General features: G+C 40.3%; 1 protein-coding gene across 8 annotated transcripts in view; it reads right to left on the bottom strand.

Annotated features, from left to right (window-relative positions):
* The window catches only part of LOC100116365 (dynein heavy chain, cytoplasmic), a 631,875-nt gene that overhangs the window by 526,030 nt on the left and 79,635 nt on the right, over nucleotides 1-26,210 (bottom strand). For 7 of the 8 annotated variants that reach the window (XR_004228365.2, XR_004228366.2, XM_031933441.2 and 4 more), the window contains 3 exons: nucleotides 24,871-25,244; nucleotides 10,692-10,763; nucleotides 10,094-10,627 (listed from right to left, as the gene is read on the bottom strand). Coding sequence is in view for 6 of the 8 variants with exons in the window: in XM_031933441.2 (XP_031789301.2) it covers nucleotides 10,094-10,627; nucleotides 10,692-10,763; nucleotides 24,871-25,244 (980 nt within the window). In the remaining 2 variants the exon portion in view is untranslated. The remainder of the gene's footprint in view (nucleotides 1-10,093; nucleotides 10,628-10,691; nucleotides 10,764-24,870; nucleotides 25,245-26,210) is intronic. The other variant, XM_031933442.2, reaches the window with a different exon arrangement.

Here is a 26,210-nt window from a genome sequence, read left to right as displayed (position 1 = left end):
AAGTTTCTTATGCGCCGTGGTGCTTCTGATAACACAGGCCCACAAAAAAAGGGACTTGTATGTCCATCGACAAAACCCATGTACCCCTATGTATTTTTGCGCGCTGAGTCCGAATCTGGCTTTCGTTTAACCTCAGCACGTCGGGTTCAAGGGCATTTTAAGGTCAAATTGCTGAAATCAGCAATAACCAATACAAGACATCTATCTGTATAGTTTTGGGGGGCGCTGAATCCAAATCCGGTATTTGTTTATCTCCATGAGGTAAGTTTGAAGGTCAGTTCAAGGTCAAAGCTGTGAACTCTAGGAAAAATGAATTTTTGACTGCAGATTCTGAAAGAGCGGGATATTTTACGTCCAGATAGATATTCAATTTTTTTTAATATAACCCTCAAGGTCATATGAAGGTCACTTAATCTTCTTGGATGGAGGATTCGTATCACAATAAGATAATGGTTTTTCATGGGGCAAACTACTAACTGTCGTTATGTTTTCAGGGTCGCCGAATCCATCTAGCTGTGATCTTCACTTATTTTTTTGATCACGTCAGGTTCAAGGTCAGTTCAAGGTCAAACTGAGAAGAAACAGTTTAAACCGATTAAAATGTCATATCAAAACTTTCCAAAAATGGAAAAAGATACCGAAAAATTGTAAAAAATCTTATTTAATCACATAATATCTTCCTTGTGTACAGAGAAAAGTTGCTTTCGTTTATATTTTTTTCTTATTTTGCTTTTTTTCCACTAGCTTAGTAACTCTCGATGTCTTTCTTTACTCATTTTTTCTCTTGTAACGAACTCTTTTTACTTCAAATGACCTATGCAATGGGTTTCTTTTTCTCTTTTTGTTATTTGTTTTAATGTCTCTCTTCAGTATCCAGCAAAAATCTGCCATCATGTTGACATTCCATCTTCCTTGGTATCGATTCTCCATTACACTTATATCTTGATGAAATCGTTCTCCCTGTTCTTCACTGACATCTCCTAGATTAAGAGGGAAGTAATCAAGATGGGAATGTAAGAAATGCATTTTATAACTCATCAAGCAACCCAAATTTTTGAAATTCTCCAACATTTGTTCAACTAGTTCCTGATAGTTCTCACTCTTTTTATTTCCTAAAAAGTTCTCACGAACAGTTTTAAAACTTTGCCATGCATCTTTTTCTGTGTCGTTTATTTTTGTGATAAATGTTTCGTCTTCAAATAGAGTACGAATTTGAGGATCATCAGAAATACCTTCTTTTAATTTAGCTTCACTTATTGCGGGAAACTTTTCTCCCAAATACTGGAAACAATCGCCATCTTTATCCAGAGCTTTGACGAACTGCTTCATGAGGCCAAGTTTGATATGAAGTGGTGGTAGCAGATAGTGTGATGGGTCAATCAATGGCGTACGTATAATGTTCCTCGATCCTGGTTCAAAATGTGTTCTAGTTGGCCATACTTTCTTAACGTAGTGATTTACCCTGTCTCTACTATCCCATAAACACAAGAAGCAGGGATTTTTAGTAAAACCTGATTGTTGTCCTAAGATCATGGTTGCAATTTTAAGATCACCACAAATTTTCCATTGATGTTCCAAGTACTTTATTTTTTCCAATACAATTTCTAAATTTTCATAACTCTCTTTCAGCTTAGTCGAGTGAGCTATGGGAATGGATGCAAACCTGTTTCCGTTATGAAGCAGAACAGCTTTCAGACTTCGTTTTGACGAATCAATAAAAAGTCTCCATTCCTCGTCTTTAAACGTATTCGGTTTTATTGCATCGACTAAACCTTTCATCTATACAATATACCAACGAATTCTCTTCATCGTTCGTAAAAAAATTCCTAAATTCTTGTTCTCTATCTCGATAAAAAGAGGCCGTTGTTCCTTTTGCTAACAGATTTTTCGTTTTAAGAACTGACGCTAGATATTCTCCTCCATCTTTAGGTAATCCTAAATTTCGAATAAGATCACTTAACTCTTCTTGGTTAAAGGTTTCTGGAGCTTTTCTTGTACTAGCTGGCAGGTATTCTTCGTTTGAGGATTCTCCGTCAGATTCTTCTTCAACCTCAGAACCTTCTTCGTCACAGGACTCATCAACTTGCATTTCTTCTACTTCGCCTGAGCGGTCCACATCCATGGGTTCGATGCTAACAGTTTTATCCCTGACTTCTATTCTCACAGGTTTCACTACTGAAGAAACGTCTGCGTATACAATTTTAGATTTAGTAGCCGTGTTAAAACCTTTGGTATTAGTCATACAAAAATAGCAGTCATTTTGACACGTTGGAGAAGACCATATCATTGGTTTTGTAAATTTCAAGTTTCTTTCTGTTTTATCTCTTTCCCAGGGTGTTACCATCGTATAACATCTACTGCAAACTTTTTGTGGCACCCAGTTTACATTTTGATTGGGTACTTCAATACCAAAGCATTCACTGTAAATCAACTTAAACATTTCAGATAACAAAACAAATTACAACTTTTATTACATCCATGTGAATACCAATTCTCTTTATCGTTTGTAAAAAAATTCCACAAGAGCGATACCTATTGCTTGTGCCTGTAACCAGGCACCTCCACGCGGTGACGGTGGGCAACAGAACCGTCTGGCTAAGTCCTGGGTAAACGGCTATCATGCCGTCATGGCAGGCACAAGTGATAAGTGTCTTACGATGCAAGGATTCGGAACCCCAGTATCGGCGTCTGGTCAGGGTGAGAAAGCGGGCCCGCAGGCGTCGTTTGTTTGGTTTTGTGTGTGGAGAATATGTATTAGAAAAAAACATGAGGTCATTATCATTGGTTTTGTAAATTTCAAGTTTCTTTCTGTTTTATCTCTTTCCCAGGGTGTTACCATCGTATAACATCTACTGCAAACTTTTTGTGGCACCCAGTTTACATATTGATTGGCTACTTCAATACCAAAGCATTCACTGTAAATCAACTTAAACTTTTCAGATAATGACCTCATGTTTTTTTCTAATACATATTCTCCACACACAAAACAAAACAAATTACAACTTTTATTACATTCATGTGAATGATTTCTTGTAGCATTATACTCTACAGAGGCCAAGTCACCCACCACTGTAAAGCTGCGGTCGCTTGATGACGACGCCTGCGGGCCCGCTTTCTCACCCTGACCAGACGCCGATACTGGGGTTCCGAATCCTTGCATCGTCAAATGGGGTCAAACTGATTCCGGATTTGGATTCAGCGACCAAAAAAAAATAAATATACGGCATTTTAATTTTTTAAAACCTTTTCTTCTTAATTTGACCTCAAACTGACCTTGACCCTGACGTGATGGGGCCTAACTGACCTTATATTCGAATTCAGCGACCCGAAAAACATAAAGATAGATAGGTCTTTTTTCTCGCGCAGACAACCTTTTTTATTTTGTGTGTCGGTGTTATTTTCGACTCCCCCTAGCGTTCTCCTAAACGTGACGATCGCGCCAAATCCTACGTCAAAAAAAAAATTCTAGCGCATGCGAGGCTCTACGTGTTGCGCACCTGTGTTGGGAGGCACAGCGTCGCAGCACTGAAACCGGGGCTAGGGCCTTTCAGGTCTAGGGAGCTCGGTTCTGGAACTCTCTCCGTTCTACATCACTCGCCTCCTTCAAGAGGGCACGGCAACGGCACTTGCTGGCCGCCGAATCGTAGCGACTCTGGGCCCTCTGGTGCTGTTTTATTTCTTTTATTTTATTCTAGTCAGATTCGGTCTTTGGCCGTAACTTTGTTTAGTTTTACTGCTATGACGTAGCCAAAAATCTCTGACTCCGTGTGAGTCTGGATATTTTCAGAAAATCTGGCCTCCCGCAGGCTCCACGCGCCTGAGCATTACTGCATGGCTCCTTAAAAAGAGCCAGGGAGACCGTTTAAAACCTGTAGTGTCGCGGAGAGGTTAGGAGAGCAGCGGAGCAATTCGGCGGGATTCTGGTGGACTTTTCATCTTGGCCGTTGGCATCCCTGCTCCTTCGTGGTGACGTCAAGACTGGCGCAAAATTTGAGCATCACTCAAGTGGATACCGCAATGGCACCAGCAGTTTGTTCCGTCTGCAATGACGACTCTACACCGCCAACAAGTACGTGCCCGACCTGCCGTCTTCCGTGCCACACTCGCTGTTCAAGCAGAAAGATGAAGGCAGTGTGCAAATTTGGGGGAAAGAAGAGACACCAGAGACGATCCCGCCAGAGACATCCTCTCCTGCCGTGGCGACGCCTGCAACCAAGTCGGCCATTGGGAGACACCAGTCTACTAGGTGTCTCAAATATTTTAATTCCTGTGAGTACGATGGAGCTTTTCTTTCAGCGGTTTGACAAGCTTCAGGATCAGCTTGATGGCCTGAGGGCTCTCGTGAGCAGGGGTTCGGTACCACATGGTGTCTCCTCTGCACTAGCAGAAGGGGGCACCATAGTCGGTACGGAGGAATTGAATACCCGTATCTCTGCTCTTGAGACCCAACTAGCCGATAACATCAGCGCGTTTAATAGACTGCTTGACGACAACAAGCTTCTCCTGGACGAAAATATTATTCTTAGGGACGAGTTGCAACAAACGAAACAAATACTTAAAAAGCTCCATCGTGCTAGCCAGGACCTCGACACGGGCTCGTTGCCGGTTTCGGACTGCGGTCCGTTGCTTGCTTCGAGTCCTAGTATTATTGAACGTGAAGCCACTGAGGTAGCAGTAAAACGTAAATGCTCCTCTCCTCGGATGGCACCTACTGGCGAGGACGCGGGGTCGGGGGAGGCGTTGCTGAGGGGTGCGAGGTCATAATACACGGACTAATTCAGAAGATTGATAATATCAACGAGAAAATCTCGGGCGCAGCTGCCTTCGCACTGCTCAGCACCGTTCTTCCCACCCTACAGAAGAGCGACATCGCCAGTACTCGTGTACTGCGCCAGCGTAGACTAGACAGGGCTCAGAGCAATAACACGATCGGGGCAAATTCAGCGACGCGTCGAGGTGTGCTGCCCTCAATCGTCGTCAAGCTTGCGAACCCGGGGCTGGTCAGGGAAATCATGCGAGCTTAAAGCACGCTAGCTAACAACTACCTGACCACAAACGACATCAAGCCCGGGGCTCTAGACACGGAGACTGCTGCCTGCTTGACCGGACATAAAGTCTACTTAAATGAAATGCTCTCCCAGGAAAAGTTCTCGTTGTTTAAAAGTTTGAGACCCATTGCACAGGGACTGGGCTTCAAATATGTCTGGCATGCGGGTGGCAGGTTCCTGGCTAGGCGTAGGGGGGGGGGGGCGAGCGCGCGCACGTGTTTGCATCTGCTGCCATCATTGACGACTGTATCATCTGCATCAACTTCCATACAATCGTCATCATCGTCATCATCATCATCCGCGCCCTCTATGTGACTCGCGAGGCCCCCTGACAATGCGCCGGGTACTGGGAGTGGCTTGAAGGCGGGCTTTCTCAATGTGAACTCGCTCAGGGCTCGCATTGAGATCGTCCGTAATTTTTTGGCAGAGCGCCCCTCGTTTGACATCTTTGGTTTTACGGAGACATGGCTGGGTCCGATTGTGGATGATAGCCTAGTTAGCATCGGGGGATTTTCCATCATTAGGCAGGATCGAAATGTAAACGGAGGTGGCGTCGCCTTGTTTGTGCGCAAAGGATTGAAAATTAAAAAGCTTGCTTCATCTGATACTATGGATCTAGGAAAACCTGGAATCCCAGAGTACCTTTTTTGTAGCGTACAAAGGGGCGACTCACCTCCAGTACTACTCGAAGTTATTTACAGGCCCCCGAAAATTCCGATGCAAAAGGACTCAGACCTTTTTGATGTATTGCGGGACTTATGCGGCGAATTTAGTCATAAGATCATAATGGGTGATCTGAACTCGGATTTACTATCTGACTCAGACGACGCTGCTACTATCAAGCGTCTGTCCGAAGAGTTATCTCTTCAGATCATCCGGCACGGTCCCACACATCATACCTCATCGTCTCACACGTGGATTGACCTTATCATGACCGACGAAAACGACACGATCTTGGACTCTAAGAATGAGTGGCTGCCTAGTTTCGGCAAGCATTGTGTCATACATGTCTCGCTAGACATCTACGCTCCTACTCCTGCGAATGGCACTTTCTCTTACCGAGATTACAAGTGCATAGACACAACTAGTCTTGTCGACCTCTTGTCTTGTTGTGACTGGACAGCCATGAATTCCATCGAATCCGATCTGGAGGTCGCTTTATGCATTCTTAATAATAATATAAAATTAGCAATTGATGAATTGGCGCCTTTGAAAACGGTTTGCCCACGTAGGAAATATGCTCCTTGGTCTGGACCAGAGCTGAGGCTCTTCATCGATAAACGCAATACTGCACTCAGACGCTATGAGCGCACCGGGAGAGCGGAGCTTTTCGATGAGGTCCTTCGACTCACCAACGAGGTCGACATGCGTTCTGCTCAAGAGCGTGAGTCCTTCTTTCGCCAACAACTATCAGACGCCCTTGATGAAAATAGAAATATCTGGAAGGTAATGCGTCATCTCAGCCTCCTGCCTGGGCGTCAGGAGGAGTTACGCCGGGGGAGCTGAACGAGCACTTCGCGGGAGTATCGGTGTCACCCCTCGAAAATATAGACAATGCAACGGGCACTATTTTACTTGCAAGCGAGGAGGGCTTTACTTTTAGTCCTGTTAGTATGAGCGACATTGTCCTTGTTATATCACATTTTTCCTCGCAAGCGAGGGGTGTCGATGGTATTCCATGCGGGGTGGTCGTCAAGGGCCTCCCAATTATTGGCGAATTTATTCTTAATCTATTTAACTGCTCCTTCGCTCAGGGGATCTTTCCGAGTATTTGGAAGCAGGCACAGTTAATCGCGCTAAGAAAGACCAGCGCTCTTTCCAATGTTAAGGACTTTCGTCCAATTGCATTGCTCTGCTTCCTCTCAAAGGTACTCGAGAAGATCGCGCACACCCAGATCACGAAGTATCTCAATAAAAATAATATAATCGACCCCTTCCAGGCCGGTTTCCGAAAACAGCAAAGTAGACAAACAGCGTTATCAAAATTGACCGACGACGTACGCATGGTAATTGACAAAAAGAAGGTGACACTTATGCTGCTGTTTGACTTCAGCAAGGCCTTTGACATCATCTCACCTTCCAAATTACTATATAAGCTGAGACAGTTGGGGTTCTCTAGGGCGGCTCTCCTGTGGATTAAATCATATTTACAGGGGCGATCGCAGATGGTAATTTCGAATAAAAACGGAACTTCAGAGTGGCTTGAAACCAATCTGGGAGATCCACAGGGTTCTGTCCTGGGACCCTTGCTGTTTAGCCTCTATGTCAACGACCTGCAAAATATACTTGACGGCAACACAATTAAACATCTTTTTTATGCGGATGACCTCCAGATCTATCTACACACCAACAAAGATCATTTCCTGGACGGCGTGACTCGTCTGGCAGAAGCGGCACGGCTGGTTTCTGGCTGGGCGGAGAGCTCCGGTCTGCGACTTAACTCCGGCAAAACCAAGTCTATATTTTTCGGGTCCATGAAGAATGTTAATGATATCAAATCATGGAACTTGCTAGGGATTCCGTTGCCGGACGGAGTGATCGTCCCATTCAGTGAGACGGTCGTGAGTCTCGGTGTTGCATTGGATAGCAAACTTACTTGGAAACCGCAGGTGGATGCTATCACGAAAAAAGTAAATAAAGCCCTGTATAGCCTGCGATTTATCAGGGGCTGCACCACTGAGACTCTCCGAAGAATGTTAGTTGAGACACTTATACAACCGCACATCGACTACTGTACTGTGACTATCCTGGACGCGTCTAACGAACAACGAATACGGATACAGAGACTGAGCAATTCGTGTGTGAGATTCATCTTCGGGGTTAGGAGGGATGAACACATCAGTCCTTACCGGAGGAGTTTAGAATGGCTTCGCACCGATTCCAGAAGGCTCTACTTTGAGGCCATTCTATTATACAGAATAATCCGGATCGGTGAACCTTCATATCTGACCTCATTGTTCAATAAACACAAGCAAAGACCCTCCAGTAGGGAGTTCCCTCGGAACTGAGCATTCCTACCGTGAGTACAGAAACCGGGGCTAGGGCCTTCCAGGTCCAGGGTGCTCGGTTCTGGAACTCTCTCCCTTCTACTCTGCGAAACCTGCCATCTCTTGTTACACAAGTTAGTAAATGTGCTCATTCTTTAATGTACCGTCTCTATTTTTTTAGGAAGAGCACTAACCTCAGGTTGCGCCAACACTTGGTGCAAGCACTCCTATTTCCTATCATCGATTACTGTTCACTGGCTTACTGTTACCTGACACAGGAACTTGACTTGAGGCTGCAGAGGCTTGTCAACACGGGGATCCGTTATATCTACGGTGTAAAGAGGGACGAGCACATCTCCCCTTATGGGCGTGAGTTGCAATGGCTTACCACCGCCGGACGTAGGAAATACTTCATGGCCTGTTTTCTAAGGAAAATGTCCAAAAATCTCCGTACCTATCTACCTATTAGCCTATTTTGGTTTCCACGTCGCGCACAGGCCTGTAAGGGGTGATGTGACCCCCCTGGACCTCTCCTGAGGAACTCATTTCTCATCAGTGCTTCCTGCCTCTGGAATAGCCTACCATCTCACCTTCGCAACACACTATCCATATCACACTTTAAACAAACAGCTAAATCATATTTCTTTAAATTGGAAAACACGCAAACATGACACAAACATACACACCCATCCATCTCATTTCACCTCATTCCATTTACTCTTCACACTATCACTTCTTACACAACAATTGTTGATTTTATCTGTATTTTTACTATATTTAAATATGTACAACATAATGTACAACAATAAAAACATATAAATCTAAATCTAACAAAAAAATCTCTGTCTCTCTCTCTCTCTCTCACTATCAGCCACGGCATTACCGGTCTAACGCACCAGGCCGTGCCATACGGTAGCTTTCTTTTTCCTCGACGATGCTTTATTTCTCTCGGCCGCCCTCTCCTCAACCACGACAGAAGGCAACTTATCTCCAGGGCCAGCCTGCTTAGTCCTCTCGACTGTTGCGGCTCTCTGGGTCCCTCCTGTCTCACAGTACGCCGCACTGGGGACGCACATCTTCTCCGTTGGTAGCGGAGGCGCGTAACGACTATCCAACTCTTGCAGCTGTCCTCAGTATCGTTCGTGTCTCTCCAACTCCTACCAGCTTTTGACGCTTTCATCCCCAATAGCTCTCCGATATTCTGGGAGAAGGTTCCGATACGCGATGCGAAGCAACTCAAGTTCATATTGAGGTCTGCGAAAGCGCGAAGCAAGATATTGAAGACTCACGGTATACGCTGCTATCTTCTTTTATCTATGCTGCGTTCGCTTGCGCAGATCTTCCTCCAAATCCTCTCGACAATATGGAGCCAGGTATCGGCGACGAAAGGCCCGGCAGAATATCTACCATGTCCGCAGGCTCTTTCGCTTCGCCCGACACCAGCGGATTGTCTGCACCTTGAAAATGCTTGGAAATACGAGCTAGCAGCTCACGATCTGGCACCGCTGACCCTTCTCTGCACTTGCACAATCTCTCGAAAAACTCCTCCGCTCCCTCTTCCAATGCTTCAAGAACTCCAGAGCCCTGAGCGAGCCGGCTGATCTTGTTCGACGTTCAAACGACGTCAGGCTCGCTGAGTTAGACTCGCAGCTCGAGTTATCCTCAAGCTCGCTGCCACTGCTCAACAAACCTCTCCGTCTCCGTCTCTTTCTTGGCGCACTTCTCTCTTTCCGCTCACTCTCAGAGAAAAACTTTTGTAAGCTGGATATTGGACAATTTCTTTTAGGATTTCATAACTTCCGGATGAGAAATTATAATTATACAATACTTACATTAGATGTAACTTTATAAATGTAATTTAAATGATTTTAAGTTTATTACAGTTTATTATTGCCTGAACGTTAAATACGTAACCATATTATAAAATGTAATATAATATGAAACAAATGTGTAACAGTGTGAAGAAAATAATATAGCATGGAATATATCCTAAGCTTATAAAAAAAATCGTATAGGCCGTATCTTGTAATAATTGTTTATTAATCTGTATTCACTAACCTGTGACGTGACAATAGCTTGCCAAGAGAATAATTGTTGCATTATTTGAAATCGAGCATCCTCAATGCTTGGATACAAATACATTGTTTGATTTGTTATTCGGACTTCGTGTAATTGATTTTGTATTTTTGGATCACCACCTAACCTATGAGTAGGTTGTGAAGGAGCATCTGTATCCATACTTAAATCAACTTCTTTCTTTTGCCCCATAAGAGCATCAGTCCATGCTTTGATACCCGCCTCAAGGCGAAATGCAAGATTTTTTTCCACCTCTTCATCAAGTCTTGACACCCATATGTGAAGGTTCGAAAAGTTTTTGAGCGATAACTCATCAACAGACTTTTGTATTTTTATTAAAATATCAGAAAATGTATTTGCCGAGTAAGGGCATGTCTCTAACGATCTAACATCAACATCAAGTTGTTCTTCAACAACAAGAAGATCTTCAACTTTTTCTTGGAATGATAAAACTATGTCTGATAATCGTTGAACGTATGAATCTAATTTGTAACTTTCCCAAATTAACGTGATTCCCTAGAGCAAAAGTAAAAATATTACTCTGGTAAAGTGTAAATAAAACAAAAATATTTTTACTTACTTCTGATACAAGTGCTAAAACATCTTTACGCAATCCGGCAATTAAAGGTATAATATTTGATTTATCTTCAATCTGAAAAAATACAGAAAAAGGTAAGCATATAAAGAAATGATATATTCTGATCTAAATGCTAGTTTAAGAAAATAATTTTGTATGAGAAAGTTCATTTGTCAATAGTAGTGTAAGGTAGTAATAAGTTTAGAAACAATCGTTTTAACATTTTATAACAAATTTCGCGGTAAATTAATTAGTTTGGTTCGTATGGAAAATCGTGCGTGTTTAGACACCTTAACATCGGACCTTTTAATCAGCTAAAAAGTAGTGTCACAGATATTACACTATAACCAGAATGAAACTAATTTTATTTACTAGTACAGAAGATATCGTAGCTCCCTACGAAGGGTAGCACTGTTTAAATTTTCCAGCGAAAAGTAGCACAATTCAGATTTGCCGCGAGGACTAGCACAATTCAGATTCTTTTTATAACAAAAGATTCATCATTTTTAAAATAAAAACAAATATTATTAATGCAAAACTACTTAAATAGCAAAATTAATTAAATTGCCAATAAAACTCTAGGAGACGACGTTGATACTGGCCACCCTAAGCACCAGGTACCTCGGGGAGCGTTGCCGTCATGATATTCGTGTTCTGCGACCTCCAAAACCCCCCGAGTAAAGAGTCTCGACGAAATATGTTGTTAATTTGAAAACTTGAAAATTTGAAAACTGAAAATTTTGTGAAATTCGAAAAATTTTTTAAATTTGTTTAAAAGATTTTGAAAATGTTAAAGCATTTTTGAGTAGCGGGAGGGAATTATTCCCTCCCGCAGCAGCGAAATTCATGTCGTAAGTACCGGGTTTCTTGCGAGCTCCGTTCGCCGGAATCTACCAATATTGAAAAATTTTAGCTTGTTTCTACACGAAAACCCGACAACGATTTTATCAGGTGGTAAAATGGGTGAATGTGCCTTGTCTCTCCAACTTAACCGGACTTGGAATCATCTTCTGTGGTGATCTTCTGTGGCTTTTTAAAAAATAAAAATGCCTTTTTTATTAGTGTAAGCCATTACCAGAATGGTATATTTCGAAATATACTATTGTTTAGGGTGTAGGATTATTTTTCTGTAGGGTTTGTACGGTATTCTTGTCTGAACTATACTACTCTTCGCTGCGAGAATCTGAACTGTACTACTAGGCCTATTTCATAGCAAGTACATGCCATCGAGTTGGTGTGTGTCACAATGGACACGCGCACCATCTCTTTGCTCGATGACACCGCTCCCTAGACAGCGGCGTACACCGACCCTGAATACAATCTCGCGCACACGACCCACCGGACCATGCTGCAGAAAGCAGACGGGCGCACGATGCATAATGAAGAAAAAGAGTTGAATCTTGAAACCCTAATCACCTTAGTGGATGGGGCCCTTCTTCTTAAAGCCATATCAAAAGATTCGTCATTTTTAAAATAAAAACAAATATTATTAATGCAAAATTAATTAAATTGCCAATAAAACTCTAGGAGCCGACGTTGATACTGGCCACCCTAGGCACCAGGTACCTCGGGGAGCGTTGCCGTCACGATATTCGTGTTCTGCGACCTCCAAAACCCCCCGAGTAACAAGTTTTGACTAATCATGTTATCATGATTAGTCAAAACTTGTTCATCATCATGTTACGAAGCCGAAAACTGACGACTCAGATTAATAAGTAGATCAGCGAGGTTAATGAGTATCCCCTGTATACGCCGAGCGACCAGTTGTAATTATACACTCGATCTGGACTCTTGTACGACGCTCCTATCCGTCGACAAGAGTTATCCTGGCTTAAGTCGCGATCCTGATACCTATAGAACTTTATCTTGAATAAATCGTGAAAGTCAATCAACTACAAGTGTTTTTCTATTGAATATATCCATCCTGTATAAGCCTGACTACAGCACAGCAGCAGAGTTTCCAGCCCAAGCAGTTAAACCCAAGTAAGTAAAATTCAATAATTAATTATAAATCGGAATTGTGACTTAACAGCACAGTGGTTCGTATGATACAACATCTCTGGATGGCTTATCTTCTTTTGGTAGCAGCACAAGACGTTATTTTTTCTAGTCCATAGGAAACGTTTCTTCTTTAAAACACGAATTATACAAGTCTACGAAGACTTCAGGCCAAGTGTAGATGGCATGTTTCAATGTAATATTGAGTATCCCTTCCGAGCCTGGAGCCTTGTTGTTTCCGACTTTTTTCGTGCAGTCAGCAGCTCCTCCGTAGTGATTTTGGTAATAGGTTCATTGTCTGTCCTTTATTTTACGTCTAATTAACGGGGAAACCGCGTCATTATAATACAGTGCATTAATTTCATGCACTTGGGGAGGGGTATAAAAGTTTTCTTTATCTTATTCAATACTACTTTATAAGGTCGGCCTTAGGGTTCTATTTTGGCCTTATCCTGTAGTTCTTTAAGGCTCCTTCGCTTGTTATCACGAAGTATCCTCTTGAATTTCCGCTTAGCGTCCTTTATTTCCAGCTTTTGGGCTTCTACTTTATCCTGGTCTCTATCAGTCTTATAGTATTTCTTTCTCGCACGCTGTTCTTGTCTCCTAGTTCGGTGCTGGAACTCTTAACCTTGTTGTTCCATCAGTATACTGGTGGTCGTCTCTGACTTGGTACTCTTGTAACTCATCACCTGCTCAGCTTGGCTATTTGCTGAGCCAGAGGGCTGCATGTCATTCAGTGCCAGCAGAAATAGTTCCCTGTCATACTTCCTCGCTTTCTAACCAATCCTATTTATATATACCATCCACTAGTCAATCAGGCAGCTGCTAACATACGTCAAATCTACTATAGATCCCGTGTCCCCTCCTCTGAAGGCGTGTGTACAGCTTTTATTGGCTAATACCAAATCTAGAGAAAGGAATGTCTCCAGGAGCACCTGCCCTCTTCGGTTTGTACTTCGGCTGCTTCACTCTACTGCCCAAGCATCCAAGTCACGGGCAATAAACACTGGCTTTCTTCCTCCAATATTCTGTACTAATCGATGTTTGATTAGCGCATTTGATGAGGCATAGCATCTGAAGATATGTATACCTGCTATCTCTGGCTCTTCCAGGTTTTTGTATTGCTCGCACACAATAGCTACGTCTACCTTCTGCTAACGGACATACTGGCGAAAGAGGTCCTGAGCTACTTCACAATGATTAAGATTAAGTTGTACTGTCCTCATACTCTTTTTTTTGCTACTCTTAATGCTTGTTGGTAGGCTAGGCATGCGTAACTACCAGCAGCATGATCACATTTTTTCTAGTTTATCTTCTCCGCGACAGAAAATACAGCTTCTCGCTGCATGCCCTGAAGTGTTGCACTTAAAGCAGCATTGACTTCGGTCTTGCTTGCTTGTACCCATTTTAGCAATATATCCAAAGCCCAGACCTTTACAGCATCTGCGTGCAAGTCTCTTTCGTCTCATCTCCCTTATTCTGCAGTTTACTCAACCTAACTTGAACTTTTTCCATGAGATTGCATGTTGGGCCACCTGAGATGTCAGCTAGATGACAGCAGTCTGTGTATCTCCATAGGTTTTTCGCACCGTCTTTATAGCAGTCTTGTCCGCCACTTTGTGATATTCGGTAAACTTCCTTTGCAGAGTACAATTGTTTGTAGAGAGAGTAGTAATTCTCCTACGTTGACTTGATCCCTCGATGAATATTTAAAAATAGTTTTTCTTTCACAAGCTTTTTCTTTTTTCTTCCTCCTGGAGGAGGAGGATGAAAAAAGAAAAACTATGGTTTTTTCTCCTTCCTCACGCACAAATTGCCTCGGAAAGACCGATAGAGCCAACATCATTCAATTCCTTTGCAGATCATCTAAGATCCTGCATAGAGGTGAGCATATCAAGGTCTTTTTTTTTTAAAGATTAAAGAGTGTCTTTATTGTGGCCATGTCCTCTAGTACCTCTCTGACCGCATCTTGAAGCTCACTATGTAACGGTCCGGACTTATGTACTCCGCGAGCGACACGCGAGAAATACGAACGCGAAAAAATTCCGAAAAGGGAGTATATTAAAAAAGTGATCAGCGCCGAACCAATCAGCGAGCAGCAGCGGCGGCCGCCTGGAAGGGGAAGCGGCAGCAGCAGCAGCGCCGGCGCACTGGAGGGGGAAGCGCACGGCAGTGGCTCGGCGCAGTAGCTCCTCAGGGGATAAAAGGCGCCTCATCCAGCTCCTCAGACTCAATCGCTCGACCGATCTCGAACGGGACGAGCAATACGGTTCCCTCTTCAAGTAGAATTCGGCCGGAGCAATATTTTTGTGCGCGAGTTGAGGCGCTGGCAATACGGCCAGTTCCTTATACTTGCGGTTTTAAATCAAATTAAATTTTCAAATATAACATTAAAACGTAGAGAACAATAAAGTTGTATGCCTCTCATATAAATATATATTTTAAAATGTTTTTATTTTAATAGCTGTGTAGTACGACTTTAGAGGCAATACGTCTCTGAAGGTCAACTATACAAAACTTTTGTCAAACGAAACACTCTAGAGACATTACGTCTCAGGAGAGAGCTCCGATTAAGACGAGTAGCTTAAACAGTAATACAGCTGTTTCAGTGAAAATCTTTTTTAAACGAATGAAAACATAATTCTCTTTTCAGGTATATTAGCCTTGACTAAAATACGTTAGTCAGCGACGAAATACTAACAATCGCTTATACTATAAAATTTTTGTCTCTAGAATATTTCAAGGGCATTACGTCTCTGAAGAAAATTCTAAATAAGGAGAGTAACCTAAAGATTAATATATCTTATGACGGGCGATATTAGCACGTCATAAGCTCAGCATGCCGCGAGAAGAAAGACTTGTACTAAATTCACACTGTTACAGGTACCAGCGCTGGCAAGGCGGGGAGAGCCGCTGGACGACGCGAGAGAGGCGGAGAGAGAGGGAGAGAGAGAGAAAATTCGGCGACACGCGACTGAGACGCGTACCTGCGACCCCGCTTGCTCGCATGCAAGCCCTGTATATAGCTTGTCAATAAACGCTGTGACAGTTCCTCAACAATCTCGACAGTCGTTATTTTGCATGTTCCTCCGCGTATACTTGTACCTCGCTCCATCACCGACCCAGCCGCCTCCGCGGGCTTGCGTCTCGCATATGTACGAGATCGCAACATAACTGGCCTGGCCGGAACCTATTCAACACTAGGTGCTATCCCGACTACTCTCTTTCTCGAGAGTAACGAGGTCTACGGACCTTGATTATAGCGGAGCTGGAAACTGAGCAACTGCATCCAGTACACCGTTATAATCTGTTTAAATGAAAAACTTAAAATAAAATTCAAACACAAAATTTACTTCTAGCTATATTAGTCTTGGCTACAATAAGTTAGCCAAGTACGAAATACTTACAACGCGTAAGTCAAATAATAAGAAGAAATTCAAATACCACGACATGCACCCGGACCACAAAAATAATAAATTTCAAACGTAGTTAACCCGTTATTAACCAAGAGACCCGAAATTTGACTTCTCTTTCAACGCAAAAGTCAAAAAGAAAGAACGAAAGGTCACGCTGGACGATAAGAGACATAGTCTCGAAAGCTGCAGATGGAGAGGTGAAAAAGCAATACAAGGAGCCCTCGGAAATCAGGATAATGGTAGAAAAATTACCCTATTAAAGTCTGCTAAGAGGATTGCAGCAAGAAAGAAGGCTGTAAACTCGTAGTTGGATCCGGCAGTTGCGATGTGTTTAGGCGCACCTTGGACACAGTAGAGAAAAAGAAAAGAAGAGCCTGAAAGGATAGGAGCAGAAGGCGAAGTGTTCGATCTGACAACATCAAGACCATAAAGATGATGATGACTATATCTACAAAAGCGGGCAGAAGCCTCATGTAGAAAGAAGCATAAAGAAGCGGACGACTGTTTGTTGCAGAAAGAAGAAGACGAGTTTGATCCTAAGCCCCTAATATCTCTAGTGGATGAGGGATGTACGAAAATGTCCAACTTAAAAGAAGAAGCTGACCAGTATGAGATGCTTATTAACTGCGTTCTGACATGTCCAGGCTGCCGGTAAGTACTGGGGCCCAAGGCGGTTTACTCTACCTGCTCTGACTGCCCTATCAACTGACGAAAATACTGATGGCTATGGCGGTGCCGGATAGCGTTCAGATAGGGCCGTGCTATGGACAAAAGGAGGGCCTTACTACCCTCCCCTGGATACTTTTCAAGGACGACTTGCGCTGTGGCACAAGGCCAGAATACACGCCTGCGAGGCTAGGATTTGGAGAGAAAGAAAAGTAGAAAGTAGGTAGGAGGAGCAGAGAAAAAATAACTAAAAGGATTAAGATTATACGTGCACCAACGAGAAATAACTTGGGGACTTCGGATACCTCAAAAAGTGTCAATGAAATTGGGTCTCCCACCCAGAAAACAGACGACAATATCAGTCTGCAAAACGTTAGTACTGGCGTCATAAATGCGGCTACTTCGAGGGCGAAAAAGAAATACTCGAAGCCTGGAATAAAATCCGGATGGCAGAGAAGAACAGTAAGAAGACTTGAAAAAAGATACAAGGAAAGCTGGACTCGGTGGATGCGGTAGTATCAGTTGCGACGAAAATCCGCAAGCCCGTTAAAAACGATGTAGCAAGTGGCACTAAACACGAGTAAGAAGAGCCTTAGACTGATGCTGAGTCAAGTAGAAAATCCAACGGAGCTGCAGCTCATCAATAAGAAGGACAAAGCGATGCACACGGTAGGAATGTCGATCCCGGCAAAGCCTTCGACAAGAATGAAGCTGGTTAAATCAGGAATGATGCCAAACGCACAAAAGAAAATGTCTCTAAGTCAACTGGAGGAGCAACCAGAGAGTCACAAGAAAAGAACAAAGAAAAATAACGAGGAAGCCTCTAGGGCTGGCATATATAAATCCTCGACGCAGGAGCTTACAGAAGAAGGGGTAATGCCGTGGCAAGAGATAACTGCGAGAAAAGCAAAAATGAGAGAATAAAAAGCTAAAAAAATGGAAATAAAAGCAATAGAGCAGGGTGTCCGAAAGGCTCTAGTAAAGCAAAGAAGCAACGGGAAAGTCCTACCCGCTCAGATGCGTTAGTCATAAAAGCCGCTGGGAAAAACACATATGCTGATATTTTTAGAAAGATGAAAGCAGACTGCGAATAGCATTAAAAAAAAAACTTACTACTAAAAGTTCGGAGCTCGAAAGAAGCAAAGACAAGTGTGAAACGATGCGACTTAACCCGTTATTAACCAAGAGACCCGAAATTTGACTTCACTTTCAACGCCTTATTTCTTTATGAAATCATCATCAGATTAATGCGGAAATACCATATCTGATGGGATTTTGATCGCTCTTTTCGAATCTGGCACCAGATTTGCGATTCGAGCAACCAATTTTGAACTACATTTGTTTAAACAAAAAAAAAACGTGATTTTTGAAAATTTTTTCCGAAATGATCGTAATTTTCGCCACGATTACGTATTCCGATCGGGTTGAAACTCTGTATCTGGTAGCATACATGCCTATACTACATGGTAGCATAATTGGTTTATCCAGATTCAAGATGGCGGACACCAGAACAGCCGGTTGTAGCCAAAAATGTAATAATAAGCTTTTAGATTTTTTACTCGATAAGCATAGACTTATTGAAAAAATTTTGTTGAACAAAAAATGCTTAGAATTAGTCAAAGAACACGTGTGAATTTTTTCAAAAATTTTTGGATGATTTTGAAAATTTTTGGATATGGCCATTTTATGAACATTTTCAAAATCATTCAAAAATATCTGAAAAAATTCACTCGTGTTCATTGACTAATTCTAAGCCTTTCTTTTGGAATAAAATTTTTCGTTATGTCCATTCTATCGGGTAAAAAATCCTAAAGCATTTTTATTGCATATCCAGTGATTATTATACATCCAATATATCAGTCTAATTATATAGGTTTGTATGGGTATGAGTCCTTTATATTCTCAGATTTTTTCCTACTTGTTTTTATAAAAATCCGGTATATCGATTATTTTTGTTCAAACATATAATAATAAAAATAAAACTATAAATGTTTGTATGAAAATGTCAAAACGCAAATCAGCTCAGCTCACTAATGATCATTCTGATACGGATGAAGAGAAATCCGAGAATGAATATGAAGAAGATTGTTTTATACCAAACTCGCAAGATCCCAGTTCCGATGAAAATGATTCTGCAGATAATGAGAGCTCAGATGACGATGTAATCCCAATACAAAACGTTTCGTATTGTAAAATTTTTAAAAATTATACGTCTACTCAAAAAAAATTAGGAGATCACACATACTTATGGATTGAAAAAGAAAAAATGTATAGTGAAAATTTAGAAAATTATATACTTTTAAGCGATATTACAAAAAAATCTATTTGCCAAAAATCATTCGTCGAACTTTTTGAATTATTCTTCACCGATGAACTCAAAAATCATATCATAAAAGCTACATCTGAAAATGGTTTAGAAATATCAATGGAAAAATTTAATACTTTTATTGGAATTTTATTATTGACATCATATAATATTCGAACATCAACATATGAATACTGGTCTAGTAATCCATTATTGAAATGTGATGTTGTTGCTTCAGCTATGAGCCGTAAACAGTTTCTTGATATAAAATCTAAAATAAAATATTCTAAAACATGTAATCAAACTAGTGTTGATAAAGCTTGGAAGGTTCGTGATCTTATCAACATATTTAGAAAAAATATCCAGCAGTTTGGTTTTTTTTCAACGGCACTTGTTGTGGATGAGATGATTTTTTGGTCGAACTAGTTTGAAGCAGTACTTACCTTCAAAACCGGATAGATATGGTTTAAAATTTTGGGGACTATGTGATGTTAATGGATATATATTTGATTTAGACATTTACTGTGGTAAGAGAGGTGATGAAAAAAATGAAAAATTGGCTTCATGTGCTCTTGGTTCTACTGTTGTTTTACAAATGGTAAACAAGTTGTTGATGGATGTTTCAAAAAGAAAATTGTGTCAATATCATTTGTACATGGATAATTTTTTTACAAGTCCTGATCTGCTCGTACATTTGATGAAAAACGGTCTAAAGGCAACTGGTACTGTACGACGAAACAGAATAGAAATAAAGCATGAATTTGACAAGAAAGCTGTAAAAGGTTCGTTCAAAGTTCATCATGACAAAAATAGCGGAATGAATTTTATTAGCGTCATTGATTCCAAACAAGTATCTTTTCTTTCTACAGCGGATTCTGTCAGTCCTATCAAACCCCTCAAAAGGTATTCATCCGATGTTCGTAATAAAGCAGAAATTCGGTTTCCTTCAGCTTTTGTTGCTTACAATAAATTTATGGGTGGTGTGGATACCCATGATTTTAGATGCAAAAAAACTGTACCAAAAATAAATTCAAAAAAGTGGACATGGTCAGTTTTTATTCGACTAATACAATCATCCATTGTAAATGCAACGGTTATTTACAATATTTGCAAAGAAGACGGTAAGGTAAAAACCAAAACCATGGCTATGAAAGTTAGCGAGTCATATTTATTGGGTAAGTCAAGAAATTTGATAGAGCATAAATTTGATTCAAAAGCAAGACGAGTTTGCTCTGTAGAAAAGTGTATTTTGCGAACAACACGGTATTGTTTAGATTGTAACAATTACTTTTGCGTTAATTGTTTCCAAATTATTCATAAATGAAACGCAAAATACCATGAAAGACGGTAAGGTATTTGAAGAATAAAAGTAAGATAGAAATATATGAAAAAATTACAAAAAAAAACAAAAAAAATACAAAAACAAAAAATAAGACTCTTCAAAAGATCGTCAACCTCCACGATGGTAAGAGTTGGGCAACAGAATAATTTTATTACGGCTAAAGGACGATGCTGCACTTGTTATAAAGTTGTTAGATTTTTTTTTTTTAAATCATCCATAAATTTTTGAAAAAATTCACACGTGTTCTTTGACTAATTCTAAGCATTTTTTGTGCAACAAAATTTTTACAATAAGTCTATGCTTATCGAGTAAAAAATCTAAAAGCTTATTATTACATTTTTGGCTACAACCGGCTGTTCTGGTGTCCGCCATCTTGAATCTGGATAAACCAATTATGCTACCATGTAGTATAGGCATGTATGCCACCAGATACAGAGTTTCAACCCGATCGGAATACGTAATCGTGGCGAAAATTACGATCATTTCGGAAAAAATTTTCAAAAATCACGTTTTTTTTTTGTTTAAACAAATGTAGTTCAAAATTGGTTGCTCGAATCGCAAATCTGGTGCCAGATTCGAAAAGAGCGATAAAAATCCCATCAGATATCCGCATTGGTTGCTCGAATCGCAAATCTGGTGCCAGATTCGAAAAGAGCGATCAAAATCCCATCAGATATGGTATTTCCGCATTAATCTGATGATGATTTCATAAAGAAATAAGGCGTTGAAAGTGAAGTCAAATTTCGGGTCTCTTGGTTAATAACGGGTTAAGTCGCATCGTTTCACACTTGTCTTTGCTTCTTTCGAGCTCCGAACTTTTAGTAGTAAGTTTTTTTTTTAATGCTATTCGCAGTCTGCTTTCATCTTTCTAAAAATATCAGCATATGTGTTTTTCCCAGCGGCTTTTATGACTAACGCATCTGAGCGGGTAGGACTTTCCCGTTGCTTCTTTGCTTTACTAGAGCCTTTCGGACACCCTGCTCTATTGCTTTTATTTCCATTTTTTTAGCTTTTTATTCTCTCATTTTTGCTTTTCTCGCAGTTATCTCTTGCCACGGCATTACCCCTTCTTCTGTAAGCTCCTGCGTCGAGGATTTATATATGCCAGCCCTAGAGGCTTCCTCGTTATTTTTCTTTGTTCTTTTCTTGTGACTCTCTGGTTGCTCCTCCAGTTGACTTAGAGACATTTTCTTTTGTGCGTTTGGCATCATTCCTGATTTAACCAGCTTCATTCTTGTCGAAGGCTTTGCCGGGATCGACATTCCTACCGTGTGCATCGCTTTGTCCTTCTTATTGATGAGCTGCAGCTCCGTTGGATTTTCTACTTGACTCAGCATCAGTCTAAGGCTCTTCTTACTCGTGTTTAGTGCCACTTGCTACATCGTTTTTAACGGGCTTGCGGATTTTCGTCGCAACTGATACTACCGCATCCACCGAGTCCAGCTTTCCTTGTATCTTTTTTCAAGTCTTCTTACTGTTCTTCTCTGCCATCCGGATTTTATTCCAGGCTTCGAGTATTTCTTTTTCGCCCTCGAAGTAGCCGCATTTATGACGCCAGTACTAACGTTTTGCAGACTGATATTGTCGTCTGTTTTCTGGGTGGGAGACCCAATTTCATTGACACTTTTTGAGGTATCCGAAGTCCCCAAGTTATTTCTCGTTGGTGCACGTATAATCTTAATCCTTTTAGTTATTTTTTCTCTGCTCCTCCTACCTACTTTCTACTTTTCTTTCTCTCCAAATCCTAGCCTCGCAGGCGTGTATTCTGGCCTTGTGCCACAGCGCAAGTCGTCCTTGAAAAGTATCCAGGGGAGGGTAGTAAGGCCCTCCTTTTGTCCATAGCACGGCCCTATCTGAACGCTATCCGGCACCGCCATAGCCATCAGTATTTTCGTCAGTTGATAGGGCAGTCAGAGCAGGTAGAGTAAACCGCCTTGGGCCCCAGTACTTACCGGCAGCCTGGACATGTCAGAACGCAGTTAATAAGCATCTCATACTGGTCAGCTTCTTCTTTTAAGTTGGACATTTTCGTACATCCCTCATCCACTAGAGATATTAGGGGCTTAGGATCAAACTCGTCTTCTTCTTTCTGCAACAAACAGTCGTCCGCTTCTTTATGCTTCTTTCTACATGAGGCTTCTGCCCGCTTTTGTAGATATAGTCATCATCATCTTTATGGTCTTGATGTTGTCAGATCGAACACTTCGCCTTCTGCTCCTATCCTTTCAGGCTCTTCTTTTCTTTTTCTCTACTGTGTCCAAGGTGCGCCTAAACACATCGCAACTGCCGGATCCAACTACGAGTTTACAGCCTTCTTTCTTGCTGCAATCCTCTTAGCAGACTTTAATAGGGTAATTTTTCTACCATTATCCTGATTTCCGAGGGCTCCTTGTATTGCTTTTTCACCTCTCCATCTGCAGCTTTCGAGACTATGTCTCTTATCGTCCAGCGTGACCTTTCGTTCTTTCTTTTTGACTTTTTCGAGACACAGAACTGCTTCTTTCAGTTCTGCAGTAAATGCTGTCCTTTTAAACTCACTTCTTGGTTTTAGGAGGAAGTATCCGCTTCTTGTTTGTTTAAAGTGGGCCTCCACTGATTTTTTTTCTTTTGCTCCAAACATATTCAAATTTTAGGGACTTAATTGTGATAGAAAAAGGTTTTATACAAATTTTGAGCCTTTTTCGTTCATTACAACTCAAATTATTACATAAAAACCATTAATAATTGTGAATATTCGAGGGTTTTGCGGAAGTTCCATGCGCGAAGTGGTAAGACTGAACTAATCTAAAAAATTTGGACATACATCTTGACCCGTGCTAAACAAAAGTTTTTTTATTACAACAATGCTCATTTTTCATCTGTAATAAATCAAGAATTCATTAAACAATACAATTTTTATATGACGATTTATATTCCGAATCAAACAGCCATGATGACAATGCCAAGCCACTTCACACACACTTCATCTACTTCACCTACTTCTCCTCACCGTTTGGCGCGGAAGCACATTTTCCAGCGATGTACTTGACATTTTCGTAACTTTTTCTGAAACGTCGGACAAAGAAAAAAAGTGATTTTAAAAATTTTTTTAACCATCGCCTGCTTTGGGAAGATCATTATATCATCATAAATTCCAACTCAAAAACATAAGTAACAAGAAAAACGCGTTCAAAGTTTTATTTTTGTATGCATTCTAATGTAAAATATTTTACTCAATTGCCTATATCATTAGCGTAACTTTGAGTTTTTACATCAGGTTGGTCTCAAAATATTCATAAAACTATAAGCAATTAAAATATAAAATACAAAAATTTCGAGTTTTTGGCAAAAAATCAGTGGAGTTTTGCCTAAATCCCAAAGCCATCAACCTTCACCCAAAGATTCAACTCCATTCGAATTTTTCCTAAGGCTTCCGCATACGTTTTATCATGCCCCACTTTTACTAATAGCTCTTTGGGTCGCTTATTCTAGATGGGCCTGACTTTCAATAGTGCTTTTCTTCGCTCTTTTCTTTTGAGCTGTTAATCGAATTTCTTCTGAACTTCTCACTTCCTATAAACGCTAGGGCCGCGCCTTTAAGGAGCCGTGCTCCCGCGTCTATATTATTAAATGCAATATTTGTGACTAACATCGAAATCATATCTTTCCAGGTAATGGTACAACTCATGTAAATTGGTCAGTAAAACAACAAGTTTTTGAGCTCGTTCTGCAATGTTCTTCATGTAACGTGGTATGGACTCACGACCCCTTATTAGGTCACTTTATTGTCTAGCTTCTTGATGTGCTCCTCATCTTCTTTTCAAGCTTGCATGCTTCCTGCCTATGCTGCCTGCATTCTGTTTTTTGTTGGCTTGACTAATTTGTGTCTGTACTTCCCTCCCAGTGGAACCTTTGGCACCTTTAATGTGTAGACTTCTCCTTTATCTATTTCGTCTAGCTGTTCTTCTAGATGTCTTCCTTAATTAGGTCGTATACATTGTCCTTTAATCTTGCGTACTTCTTACTTTCTCTTTCTAAAGGTTTTGCAATGTAGAAATTTGTAATTAACGATCAATTTTACATTAGATTCAACTTTGGTTCAATTATTATTATTTTTTTTTTAATTTTAGAGTAAAACTTATTTTTGAGTTTTTGGCCTTGTGCACGTGGCAAGCGACGGGGTGATTTTCTCCCGGAATTGAGACAGCGATTGTACCTAGCACAGGCTACAATAGCAGTTCCCTCTTGCATACCGATGTTTTAAATTCTAATTATTAATTGTCTTTATTGATTAAGCATATAAATATTTCCCATTAAAACCATATACTACACATAAAATCGATGCATTAGTTTGCAGCGGACTACGTGACAATGAATTGGTAGCAGTTCTTAAAATATAAGGAATTAATAGATGTTAACAAAAATATTCATGTATATTTGTAATTTAAGAAAGTTTTTTATGGAAACATACTATACCTTTTCTAGTGTTCTTTCATATGTTCGGATACTTTCAATAAGACTAATGGCAAACGGATAAAGTAGATTCGCCTGATGTGCTTTATTAACAATGGCAATAGGGACACGAAATCCAAGATTTTTCAAATTTCTCACTTCCTTTGACAGCGTAATAATTTCAGGTAAGAAATTCACTTTTAACTTTAAAATGTTTCCTCGTCCGGACCGTGATCTTATACTTTCTATTGTAAAGATACGCCCAGTGACACCGATATTGCGTTGTTGAACTTTTCTAGCCCACTCATCAAAAATCTCTTGCGTAGAAAGTTTCATCCGAAAGCTGTCACCGTCAGCCTTTAATTTTTGACCTTCTATGTGATTTTCCCACCCTTTACCTGAAAGAAAATATTTTTTATTTTTAATAAAATGTTATCCATAAAAACTGTCCAAGTATATAAAATAATAATTTTCGCGAATTTAAAATTCGTACCCTGATGAAAATATTGACATAATTTTGTGATGTATTAAAATAACCTATTTCTTTATGTAATTTTAATTTTTTGTGACCCCAGTATGATATGAATTGATTTCAAACGTTTCATCACGTAATTTTATGACTTATTAAACAAAACGGAATACTTCATGAAACATTTTTATGTGATTTTAAGTATTTAGAACTATATATTTATGTAATTAAATAACGTACTAAAATCACGCAAAAATGTTTCATAAAGCTAAAAGATTTCAATTTTGTTCAAAAGTCATACAATTAAGTGATGAAACGTTCTAAATCAATACATAACAAACTGAGTTCACAAATCACATATAAAAATTACATCAAAAAATACGTAATTTTAATACTTCACAAAATCATGTCAATAATTTCATCAGGGTATAACGATCTTTGCTATTGTCCAAGATGCATGATATTTTAATAATAAAAACTAGTAAAAAAACCCTCGCTTCGCTTGCGGTTAACATACTTATTATATTTTGTTGTGGAGTATGTTTAGAGAAATAAAATACTCGAAAATTATATTTGTTTATACAAAATATGTTAACATGTTCCATGCTTAATAAAATAAACCTATAGTAATTCTTTAATTATAAATAAAGCATACAAGGACGTGTAAGTTATAATGAATGTTTGATTTTACTAAAGATATCGACATGAAAGATCACGGTGGCTCAGTAGGCCAGTCAATAGAGATATTTTGTTTGACAAAAATACGACAGCAATCCGCCTGTGCGATCATTTAAAATACAGTCCGTGAATGTTTGCTGATATGTTTTCAACTCGCAACTTGCATTGCTAAATTTGTTATTAACAATTTAGTGAAAAAAACGCGTTATTTTAGTTT

The sequence above is a fragment of the Nasonia vitripennis genome, unplaced genomic scaffold, assembly GCF_009193385.2.
Source record: "Nasonia vitripennis strain AsymCx unplaced genomic scaffold, Nvit_psr_1.1 unplaced0251, whole genome shotgun sequence".
Lineage (NCBI taxonomy): Eukaryota > Metazoa > Arthropoda > Insecta > Hymenoptera > Pteromalidae > Nasonia > Nasonia vitripennis.
Note: the sequence above shows the minus strand (reverse complement) of the source record. Positions and strands in the feature narration are given on the sequence as shown.